This window comes from Lissotriton vulgaris, chromosome 2_1, assembly GCF_964263255.1.
Source record: "Lissotriton vulgaris chromosome 2_1, aLisVul1.2, whole genome shotgun sequence".
NCBI classification, from domain to species: Eukaryota; Metazoa; Chordata; class Amphibia; order Caudata; family Salamandridae; genus Lissotriton; species Lissotriton vulgaris.
Window position 1 is genome coordinate 394515335 of NC_141687.1, and position 13250 is coordinate 394528584.

General features: G+C 40.7%; 1 protein-coding gene across 1 annotated transcript in view; it reads right to left on the reverse strand.

Moving 5' to 3' along the window:
* Positions 1–13250, reverse strand: part of MPP4 (MAGUK p55 scaffold protein 4) — a 296409-nt gene that overhangs the window by 121805 nt on the left and 161354 nt on the right. The window contains exon 13 of the mRNA XM_086958555.1: positions 856–894. Within this exon, the coding sequence (XP_086814681.1) occupies positions 856–894 (39 nt within the window). The remainder of the gene's footprint in view (positions 1–855; positions 895–13250) is intronic.

The following is a 13250-nucleotide window of genomic DNA, read 5'->3' on the forward strand; positions in this document are numbered from 1 at the left end:
TCTCAGCAGCCATGTGATTGGCTATTATGAAAGTTACCGTTTTTAAAAGCACAGACAGTTAATGTTTTTATATTAAAGTACAAGCTCAAATAAGTGACTGTGATGAAGGTGACTTAAGACAAAAGGATACTTTCCCACTCGGAAATGAGGGGAAATTGCCTACTCGTCCCACAAAGGGCTCACAAACTGCGTAAAAGTGGTGACTCTCTACCACTGCTTCCCTTGGTCAGGTTGAGCATCACTGAGCTGGGTGTCAAAAACTCTTGAACCCTGAGCACAGGATCTGAACCCACAACATCTCATGTGTGGAGATAATGTATCAATTAATATTTATATAACAAACCATTTCCCTCCCTCCCTCATTAGTCGACCATAATCATTTTTTGTTATAAACTAACCAGCTGGTAGTAGTTCCGGATTACCAAATAGCCAAAATAATGTTTATTTGATCTTGAAAGAAAATTACAATCAAGCTTTCTTAAATTATATCCCCAAATATTGGTACATTAAAATTGTTGGTTGGTAAGAAACGTATAACCTATTAGGTTTTATATAGCGCTGATCATTTGCGAGGGGGGCCCCGAAATGTAATCGCCACCGGATTTAATTTGACACTGGCTGGTATATTATTTTCAGATGTTTTCTCTAGATAATGTGTACATGCTGGTTACGTGCTACAGGCCGGAAGTCATGTAGAACTGAGGATGATTTAAATACAACTCAATCCGTTAACAAACAATCAACCGTTTTGGGAGTTTAAGACATCACTTACAGTCTATTGAGAGGCAGATCTGTGAAGATGATCTGGTATTTCAGAAAAGAGTCAGTCTATGACCCCGGCAGGGTGCCCCTCACCTGTCTCGACGCATTTCTCATCGATCCTCATGTCGTCCTCTGTGAATTATAAAACACAAAGAAAAAGAAAGGAAAACATATTCATAATTAATTATAACCAATCGGGTATGATTGCATGTTCCGTCTAGTCGCCAGGAGGCCTCATGTTATGTGATGCTAAAAGCTGTCCTGGATCTTAAAAATTGATCAAGCATTGAAAATCAAAGTAGACAGCTAACTGCGGCATAGAAAGGTGCTGGGGTCCACACAGTAGGAAAAAGAAGTGTGTACTCCTCAGTCTAGAAATGGATACATCGTAAACCAAGCAGTGCGACATTGTGCAGGTGACCATATGAATCAAAGAGTGTTGGTTTGGTAATAACTTTCAATTAGTAGGCTCAGCCTAACTATTTGCATGTTCATACAAGCATTGGCATAACCAACAGGTCTCGCCTTTGGGACCTTAAAAGCGATTATTAAAGAGATATCCTTGCCTGTACTTTGAGGTGTTGTTCAAGCGTTGACTCGATTAATACAGCATCCTTATTCTTAGTTGGCAGAAAAAGGTACTGTGTTAGGAAAGACTGGTTGGGTGTACAGTGCCATCAACCTCACGATTGTCCAAGGAAAATAAGACTTGCTCTAGAAAAGGCACTTGCCACTCCGGAAGTACACACATGAAAATACAGCTCTGCGCAGGAAGTTTCTGCCCAGCTGCATTTGCACCACAAGAGCATGATCACTAGCACGCCCTCACCCAGCATGCTTTAGGCTACGACAGCCTGTGCGCACTGTTTGTGACTGTCAGTTTTGAAGAGATACAAGGAAAGGCATTGTGGAAGGGTAAAGGCCATGGGTGGATGGACATGGGAGAGTTGCTGTGAATCGGGGATGGATTGGTGCCATAAAAGTGGATGGATGGAGAGTGATAGAGGAGTTGATAAATGAATGGATGGGTGCGGTGAATGAATGAATAGATAATAGTAATAGCAGTATTGTTTTGGTTGTCGTTTCTGTATTATTATTATGCTTTTGTTAATGTCCACACAGACACTTGTCCATACACGATGTATGTAAATACTGTTGGCCACTAACATGCAGCGCCCACAGCCTGTAACAAACTTCAAGGACGCGGATTGTGTAAGTAACAAGTCCTTTATTCCATACAGAGATGACAGGACAAGTAAAGTACATCCATGTTCATCAAGGTACATCGCCCCTCTCCAACCGCCGCTATCCCCACATTCCATTTCCCTGACATCCCCAAGGTTCCACAGCACGTAGGACCCAACATATCTTCCCCTTTACATATACCAAGGAATATAACACCATGATGCATATTAATACACAGAAAGAGCAACACATACCCCTGAATAAAGCAAAAACAGAAAAAAGAAGAAAAAAAATGAAACAGAAAGAAAACATTACAATGCATTGCAGGATATGTATATACATATGTACATATGAAGTGCATGACAACCTAACAATTAAGGCACAAAATCACGCAGTTTGAAAAGTGGTTTCCTTATCCTGGTGGAAACTCTCTTCTTCCCCTCGTCAACCATGTCATCTGCCCCACTTCCAGCACTCCAAACAACACTGCTCTTGAAGACATCATGTGCAATGGAAATTTTGTCCTTATTCCACCACTTCCCATTTTGCAATCTGACTAAATTCTTCCTCACATCCACAACCTTTTGTGGAGAAGATAACCTGGAATCCTTCCTGACGATGATCCTGGGTATTTTGACTCTGACAAAATCACCAATAACTACCTTGGACTTTCTCCCCCGAACACCCACATACCTGTCCTGACCTTGCTGTCGTTTCTTGTCCACATCTTCTAATTTCTGCTTGGAACTGGTGAATTGCCCTATCCACTGTCTTGTCATCTTGAACACAGGCAACCTGCCCCTTAATAATGCAAAGGGAAATAGAACTGTGTCTTCATTGGGGGTAGTGTGGACAGCCCACAACAACTTACGTAGACCTTCCTTACAATTCAACCCTCGAGAACTGGCTAACTGTATGCTGTCTTTGATGACCCAGTTAAAACATTCTACAAGGCCATTGTTTCTTGGGTGGTATAAAGAGGTCTTGGTGTGCTTAATACCCAAAAAACTTAAGAAATCAGAAAATTGAGTAAACGTGGATTGACAATCATTATCTGATAAAATTTCATTAGGAATTCCTTCCCTAAGAAAAATGGGTTCCAAAGATTTGATGATCTGGGAAGTACTGGGAGATTGAACAAACTTAATTTCCGGCCAACGGCTATGAAAATCCACCACAACAATACCATATTCCAACTGCCTCCATGAAAAAAACCATGGGACCAATGATGTCATTGGCTAATTTCCCTAATGACTTATTGGGTACCTCAATAGCTTCCACAGGAATGAGAACGGTAACTTGACACTTGTCACTGTTGGCACAACTGACACAATCTCTGACAAAATGCTCAACACAACTGTCTACTCAGGTCACCAGAAGCATTCCCTGGTCCTTCTCTTCATGGCACGCATGATAATGTGCCCTTCATGGGCCAAAACCAGGAACGACTAAGGCATTGGCCGAAATAGGAGTTCGTTAATGATGGACAAATCATCAGATACATTTGTAGGCATCACTTCTCACCACATCAGTCTTCCATTGAGACCAACCTTGCCTAATTCCATCTTTCACCTCAGTGATCTGTTCATCTGAATCACAAGCAGTGAGCGACTCACTTTCCAATATGGCACCATCACACCGCTGTTCAACAGCACACACAATATCAGTGTCCATGTCCTCTGATGTTTCCCCCTTATCAAACACATTGTGACTGGGGAGATGAGACATGCAATCTGCCAACACTTTTTTGGCACCAGGAACATATTCCACAGTATAATTATATTCTTGAAGTCTATATTGCCATTTGGCAATCCTTGGTGTGGCTCGTTCTATGCCTTTAGTAGTAAATAATTATACCAAGGGCTTGTGATCAACTCGAACAGTGAAATGAGAACCCCACAAGTACATTTTAAAATGGACAATGCCCCACCAACATTCTAAGGCTTCTTGCTTGATCACCAAATAGGATGAATCAGCACCTTTCAAGCTCCTTGAAGCAAAAGCTACAACCTCATCTTTGCCCTCCATACATTGCATGAGAACGGCACCTAGTCCCATTTGACTGGCATCCATCATGATAATAGTTTCAACACATGTATTGAAGGGTTTCAAGGGTATAGCTTGTACTAATTCCTGTTTTGTTTTGATAAGCCTAAATTTGTGATCACACAGATGACACCATACAAATGTTAAATTTTTTTCCGTAAATTCCTCATGTGATAAGACTCCTCTGCACACTTCGGAATAAATCTTGAATAGAACTCTATCAGACCTAGGAAAGATCCTAATTGGTCCTTGTTTTTGGGAGGATCAAAATCATCAATGGCCTTGACTAAGTTAAACTTAGGTTATATACCCTTGGCAGATAACATATAACCTAGGTAATCATTGTTAGGGGAACTGAATTTACACTTCTCCACACTGAGGGTTACACCTCTTGCTTTCAAAATGGTTAAGACCTGATGCATTCTGACATCATGCTATTCCTGATCATTGCCAAACACTAGAACATCGTCTTGGAATGCTACAACCCCCTTAGGGTCCTTAAACATGCCTTCTACCACTCGTTGAAATACGGTGGATGCCGAAGCCAACCCAGAAGGCATGTGCTTGTATTAAAATAAACCTTGAGGCCTTATAAAGAATGATAAATCAGGATGCAGGTTGATTTGATGGTACGTTGAAGTCATATCCAACAAACTGAATATTTTGCCTCCCTCCAATGTGTAAAGCATTTCAGTGATGTTAGGCAGTGGATAGCGATCAATTCAAATTTGTTGGTTAAGATCACGTAAATCAACACAAACGCGGATGGAACCGTTAGCCTTGTGTGCCAAAACAATGGGGGCAACGCAATTAGAACACTTGAAAAGGTTCAATGACTCCTTGTTCACAAACTTTATGTAGTTCTTTTAATTAAGCATGCAAGTCTAATGGAACTCTTCTAACTTTGTGAGCCACTGGACAAGGATCTTCAATCAACCTGTTCTTGGGGTATATCCCTTAAGGGTACCCAAACCCTTTTGAAAACTTCGTGATATTGCATATCCCACATGTTTTTATGTTTAACTGGCATGGGTAGATAGCTGTTCCTTAACACAACCTGAGCAGGATTATTGGTGTCAAGTAATATGCCTAGGTTCTTCTGATCGTACCAACCTAACAAACACTAGTCATCCCTGGCTACATATACAACCCCATCCATACTGTTAGTTTGAAACTTCAAGGTGGCAGTGAATTAACCCACCACATCAATGAGCTTCCCACCGTACCACACTGGGCGAAGTTTGGAATCATTCAACTGAGTTCCTTCAAAATGGTTACGCCAAACCTTCTCACTGAACATAGTATAAGGTGAACCAGAGTCCGCCATTACCTTCACAGCAATACCATTGATGCTCACCACACAAAACGGCCTCAGAAATCCTTCAAACCAATGCGACAGACAGTATAGTCTGCACTGATATCCTTTACCATGAGTACTTCATCTTCATCACTGGGATAATGTTCTTCCTCACCACGCTTATTAGATCCAACTCTGTAATTTGTTTCTGTTGTTGTACCCTACTTGACAATCTGCAAACTTTGGCAAAATGACCTATATGCATTATAACATTCTTCCTTGCTTTAAATCTCAAATCCAGCGCTCTTATGGCTGTGGCGTACTCGTCAATTACACTGTCCCCCTCTCCTTCCCTTCTCTAGCCAAAATAGGATCAGAAGGAATGCGCTTGAGAATTTTGCATACCACTGAACCTAGACAATGACAAAGAATGGCAAATTTATTTTTTGTGTGTAAAAGAATCAGCTTCTAATGCATCCAAATACGCCTCAAAGGCTTCCTTCAATTGCTCCCAATCAGATTCAGGATTGGTAGAACTAGGAGAGAAGGCAGGTGGAGGAACCAGTGATTGCTGCATTTTAAAGATGCTAGATTTTAATACTATGCTGAATGACCAAAATACTGTTAAAAGGCAATTATACTTGGCAAAAAAGGTGCAGTTCTGAGAATGATGGTAAAGACTATTTTAAAATTATTTCCCAACTATTAAAACAGATGCATTTTAGTAACAGCAAATACAGAGGCTGTATGCATCAGCGATAGAAGATCCTAAACTGTATGCTCCAGAATGTGGTGGACTGTGCGCAGTGAACAAAGGGAAGGCGTAGTAATTTAGGATAAGCTGTGTACATCAGCCTAGAGGTAACACACACGTGATGTCGGCAGATAGTGAATGATGAGCGTCGTGATGAAAACGCCGCTGTGCGCATCAGTGATCAAATTCACTTCTGTGTTCGGCACTAACGTGAACAGCTGAGTGCATCAGCGTGTAGAACAACTCTACCGTTGCTATAGTAACTGTGCACTGGCCTTGTACGCTAGCAGCCACCCAAAATTGCTGCACGCAACGTGACGACGCTGGGTAGGGGTGTGACATTAGCCAGCCGAATCGGTGAACGTAGCAGCAGTGTTTGCTGCATGCAATGTCTGTGCTTGAGGCAGTAACCCGTGTCCAACGCAGCAGAAGAGTTTCACTCCAACACCTATATTAAACAAGCAATGCAATAGGTTTGAGCTGTTGACATTGCAAATAGCAATGCCTTTTATTTTTTTTTGTTTTAAAAACATAAATAAAAGGCATTCTCATTTACAATGCCATTAGCTTAAACTTGGGTAACTGCGAGACCTATTGCATTGCAATGCTTGTTTCAATTGTTAGCCACCTTCTTCCTTACCAGCAGGCCTAAATGTTCAGTAATACAGTTGAAACTGACTATATTGTATTTATGGCGCTGGTTTAAATTTGTATCTTCTTCCTGAAATGGTGTGCATCATCTGATTGTGTAGCTTTGTGGTTCCGGTTTCCCCAAAGTCTGTGACTGAGTGCATTAAGGGTAGTAGGGTCCAGCCAGGCCGGTGCTATGAAAGTGTTGAGTATCAGTGAGAAACTTTGTGTTTTTGTCGCTCTGCATCTGAATTCATTTTTTTTTGTTTTCTGTTTTTACAAATAGTTTTTTTAAGAGACCACTCTTGCTAACTTCCTGTGGTACTTTGCTCTACATGGCACGCTATATATATTTCTGACTAATGTATAGCGAAAGTAGACTCCAGCGCTTGCGTATATTGTTTGAAATCAGTAATTTGAATGAATAGGTTTATTAAACTGATCACACGGATGACATAATCAGTGAAAGTGAGGGGGGATTACTAAAAATGAGCGGACCAGCTCAGATGCGGAGATGGGGATGTGGCCCAGAGAAAATCGTTTAATATATACATCGAAAGCGCTGTGCGCGGACTGGTTGAGCTGATATAAATGATATATTCAGCATGATATATCATTTATTTTAAACCGAAGAAAACTTACATTCTGAAATGTATTAGAAATTATGCCAACCTGTTTTCTTTCGTTAAATGATCTTGATAACATTTGTCAAAAATGGCATTATTTAAAGTTCTTTTGAAAGCGACTGTGCCTTCACAGCAGCACCTGAAGCAGAACCCTGTGATGGGATCATTTATGAGATCACGGGCCCGGCAATGTGATGTCTCGTGGCGCTGAACAAGTGCAGGGGGGAGGCCCCCACTGGAGCAAGGAAAAAAGGAGAGACCACTGTTGGGGGCGTTATGTGGAATAACGTGTGGTATTCTTTCAGACTCACGGCTGATCATGTTTTTGTGAAACAGACTAGTCTCGTCAAGAAATTAGATTTTGAATTTGCCTTGTCCTGATCCCCCTGTTAACACGAATAACTTGGTATTACCCACAGTGGTGATGTATAATGACATATTGAAGGGTCTCTATTGTGACGTGTCATTGGTATAAAAGGCTGGTACCTAGTGACCAGCAACAGTGCACACGAGGTGACTAAACGGGAAGGACCACTCCAGATGACTGGTGCTGTGGACACCGGGAAGCAGAAGTGTGTTGAGCAGGATTAAAAAACAAGATGCTGTGGTTTGAAAATAGATACAAATACAACAGTCCCATTGAAAAATATGCAGCGATAGATACGTCGCACAAGAGGTGGGTCTCCCCGATACAGCAACTTACATTTCTCCTAATTGCACATGCGTCTACTGCACCAAGGCGGCGTGAGCTCAAATTAAACATTTCACGGCATTGCCCTTGCACATGGTTAAGAAAGGAACCCACCCCCAAAACAAGTAAACAATAATGCGTAGACTCACTGGCAATTTAACACCAATCAGAGAAATATGACACCAGCTGGGTGCAGCGAGACAAACAAGCCACCAGCGGGGAGTAGCGAGACAAAGCGTCTATACACTGAAAAACAAGACGCGCGGCCAGCGGGGTGTAGCGTGATAAAGTGTTCATACATTGATAAACAAGACGTGAGGCAGCGAGACGCACTCTGTGGTGGGGGAGGGGCAGAGCAAGACGCTTGGGAGAGCAAGCGAGAGGAAAGCCAGATGGCACCTGATAGCACACTGTAAGGGTGCCGCGAGGAAAACCAGAAGGCATGTGCGTGCCCGCACGCTTAACCGCAAGCTTTAGGCCACAAGCAAAAGCTTGTGGTCAGATTTCAAAAGCCCACTCACTAAATGTCTCACCAGACCAGACATGGCACGAAAACTAAGTTAAAACCAGCGCCATCTCTACACCAGCAGGACAATATTTCAATCAAGCCCGAGATCAGAAAAGAGAGGTCACCATCCTTGCGGACTTTGTTTCTAAAAGAAAACAAAGGTTGAGATTGTGATCAAGAATACAGCCTCTAATTTAAAAGGAATGTCTGTCAACAAAGTGCGTGGCTTAATTCAGAACAGTGCCCCGGGTGGAAGGATAGCTGTTTTACTAACCTAATGAGATAAAGTAACAATATCTTTCCACAGTTATCGGAGTGTGTTGCATTACGTACTAGTACTGTAAGAAGTCACCTTGATGCCACGCAGGATGTTTTTAAATGAAGAAGTCAGTACTAATAGTTCTGCAAGAGACTTTTAGCTATATGAACAAGAGCCACGCAATTCAAGGCGAGGTCTGCGTGGGAAGGATGGGGTGAGGTAAATCTATTTGTGGCTTTAAACCATGGAAGGAGGGTGTCTTTGTCCTGCAACCATGAATTAATGACTATAAAAGAAAACGGCGTCCAGCGTGAACACTGTATTGGTTGTGGCACTAATAAGTGACCAAACCCCACCTTGCTTTCTTAAGAATTTTGAAATAAGTCAAGCACACCCTATAAAGTGCATGCTTATGGCATGACTAAACAAGTGGGGAGGCTGCATCAGGAGAGACACACCACCCACACAGCAGAGGTTGTACCAGCAAACAAATTCCAAGTGAGATCAGCAATATATTTCATAAAAATACAATCGAAAAATCTTGCATTTTATGCCATATCAATCCCATATTCAACTGTAATAAAGAAGTGTAAATATGTATAATTTACAAAAACTGCATATTGATTGCATTTGAAACATGTGTATAAAGACATGAAACAAAAGTAATATGACACTATACAAACACAAAAACAGAGACAAATAACCAGGAACAATAAAGTTAGTCAATTCAAACACAAGGACTCCAGCATGAGTACCTAATTTTGAATAAATCTATACACAAAACTATGCAAAAAATATTTTGAATCGGAGTATGCTCGAGGTCGGTCACCCTTCCAAAGTTAAATAAGTTGATGCGTAATTAAAACCAGGGCCAAGGATCGTATGCCAATCGCACACAAACACTTGCATCAGACTAGCACAGTGAGCTACAGTGCTAAAACAAGCCTGCCACTGCCTACAGTTTAACTGGTACTGGGACTAGAAGCAATGACAATGTCCTTGTTGCTGTGCGTGTGCAAACGCAGAACAATAAGCCGTTGAAAACAATGTTTTGTGATAGTGGCTATTATGATTTCTAACTGTATGATTGTGTCAGGATAAGGAAAGAAATTGCCAGCTATCAAATAGACATACCGAGCAACAGGCGCCCTCAGGGGAAATCTTGGTCTTTGAATGAACAGCAAATGCTATGAGCTAAGATTTACAGCCCTGTTTACTAAGATGTTATATACTTATATTCCAGTAAACCTAATGAAACTTGCAAAACAATGTGCTCTGGTTTCCATATAAACACACACAAAAGGTGTTGCTTCTAAAAAATACATGTATAAAAAGCACTAACGCAAACTCAAAAGAAAAAGAAAACACAACCTCAAAAGAAGAAACACAAGCAAAGAAACATGAGCGATCATATTAATCCCTTTGCAAACTCAAAAAAAAAGTTCCACAAACACATGTTAGAATGCTACCAGTGGAGGGACATTGTGCTTGGTCGCTGCCCTCGAGGAGGGATAAACACTTAAGGAGGCATGCCTAAGGCATTCCATAAACAAACAGAAAGCAAGATTACGAGAGTGACATTGGAACCAGCTAATCACAAGCCTATGAGCGGGCTTGAAGCCCACATAGTGAATACAGGGTGTGTAGAAGACAGCACATGCGCGCTGTCTAGGCTCGACCTAAAAAAAGCAAAGTTACTTGCCAGTAACAATAGCTCACTGGTGTGGATATACTTTCGAGATTCACTGCTCATGGTATGAGCAAGGAAGGGGAAGTGGAAAGCTCGGATCAGAAGGCTACGATGTCAAGAACCGCAGTCTTTCTGCTCAACTCTTTTTTGATTCCTGTGTGCACACACGCAACAATCAGAGGTACTGAGGGGAATTGACACGCACATTTTGATTGCTTTATAGAACAGGTATGCACAAGGTGTTTCTAGGTCTATTATTTAACTGTCACTGGTGGGTTTGGTCATCAGGAAGAGTTGCCACAGTGGAGTGAAAGAAGTAGAATGTCAGAGGAAGTTTGATTACACAGCTGTAGATTAAGTGACAGTGTGCAGGAGAGTTGGGTACTGCTCCTTGATAGACAAGCAAGCTTGTAAGGGCCGAAATGGTGGCGTGAGTAAACGGATTAACTTTGAATGAAGGGTAGGTATGTATAGGTAAAAGGTGGTACACTATGGTGCTAAAGCAGGTAAATCATGAAGAGGGACAGAAATCTGAAAAGGAGTAGCCATATATTTGGGGCAGCTTTAGAGGACCTCTAATTTGAAAAGGGGCTGAGGGCTGGTGAACCCAGGTTGTGAGACTTTAAGCAAGGGTGGGAGAGGTTAATTTTATGCATTAGAGAGGCGCTAGGATAGAATGTAAGGTGATAAACTAGGTGTGCATTGAGTGTAAGCTTAGATCTTTTACATAAAAACTGCTTTTTTCACACAATTTGAGTATCCGTCATGATACCGCCTTTTTACCCAAAATCTATGGGTAGTATAGCAGTGTCACCTGTAAGAACAAACAGTCAGGAATGATGTGCTTGAAATCACTTATACCAAGTCTCAACCCTACAGGCTTGGGGCCAGGAACATTAACCACTGGCTTATAGGGGGTGTGATGGCTCTTGATAAGAGGAGATGATAGGTTCTCTGGAAATTTCAAGAGGGCAAATTAAGATATGGAGAGGAATCCGCTATTGATATGTTCGAAATTACGAGCTGTAATAAATAACAAAACAATCCTCTTTTCTACAGACATTGTCCGAGGCAGAAAGTGAACTTGAGTTACAGAAACAGTTTGACTTTTGATGCCAGTCCTAGTGCTGTTCCTCATTTAAATTGGGTACAAATAAATTGGTTTGTTAACATACGTCTTCACACTGGATGGTGGAGTCGGCCTTATTAGGATTTACCTACTTTGACTAGTATAAATCGGGGTAGTGGTACGAGAACATTAAAAAGGTGCCCCCTGCCTTATCTCAAAGTAGCACATATTGAAGCAATGGAGAATAAAAGAGTAGCTCCAAGTCAAAAATCAAAGAAGAAAACATAAATCATCCAAGTCCTAGTCACATAGCCAGGGTTAGAACAGGAATAAAGACGCTTAAATTGCAAATATACCCCTTTGTGTCTCAAATGTGCACACCTTTCCAGATTAGAGACTACCTATTTGTATGAGCAGCAACCAATTGGAAAGCAACATATCATGTACTTGTTGTAAACTGCAAGTGTTCAGGCGTCTTCTGGTGAACACAATTCCTTTTTATTGATTATATATGGACAATTTTTAAAACTGAATTTAAAAAAATAGGTTTAGCTCATCCTAGTAAAGAAGTGTCCCAGAGCACATCACAATATACATCAAAAAATCACAAATGCTAATACTCAAAAATGAAACTGACGCAGCAAATGCAATAAAAGCTGATTGTAAATGAAAATGACTACAAGAAAAAAACACAGGATGGAATTTTTTGCTAGATGGACACTTTATTATACTCCCCAATTTTTGAAGAAATGTTTTCCTAATGTCCCTAAAAACTGTTTAGATGTACATCAATAGAACAAGGCAATTGTGCCCATATTTATTTTACTTGCCCTATTATGCAGTCATTTTGGGACCATAAATGTAATTTCATAACCCACTAATTATTAAAAAAGCTTACTACCAGATTAATTAGTAGTTCTTTTTGGACTGTTTGGCAGCAATGAGGATTTTTTGAGGAGTGAGTAAAAATCCATCTCTCTAGCAGTTTCAATAACAAGATATCTCATTCAACAATTTTGGAAAACCTCTAGGTGTCCATCGTTTGTTCAATGGCAAGCTAAAATATCAATTGTTAGACCGTTGGAGTATGCTTATGCTAAAAGTAAAAAGCATTAAACAAATGTGAACAGTTGTGTTTCTTTCTCGCTATTTAATGTCACAGGAAATTGTTTATGAGAGATGGGGGTTATGCACTTGGACTTTTGACTTGTTACACTATTTTGCTTGAATGCACAGGGATTCTGTGCACTTTACTGCCATTTTTTCACTATTTACGATTTCCCTTTAGGTTTTTAACTGTATGTTTGCACATGAATTGATGCTTTTTGTGGGACTTCTGGGTATAACAAATTGAAATCGAAATATTCATTTTGTTTTACTTTTTTTGGGAGAAATAATAGGGTATAAGTATTAACGTGCTTATTTATGATCTGTAGTCCCAGTCATTGTTTGGTTAGTTTGCAAATAGAATATCTTTTGCCAGGTTTTGACTGTACTATTGGGAGATTATGAGAGATTCCGTTTGTTGCTGTGTGTCTTTCTGTGTTCATGAATTACTTATCTGAGTTAAATACTTTTTAAATTGCCTATTTTTATTGTGAAGCGATTGTATGACTATGGTTTCACCTAAATCAGTGGTTTCCATACTTTTTTGACCTGTTGCTCCCTTGACCAATTAGCCGTTGGCCGCAGCTCCCCCTTTACAATCCTTTTTTTTCTGTTGGGGGATTTAA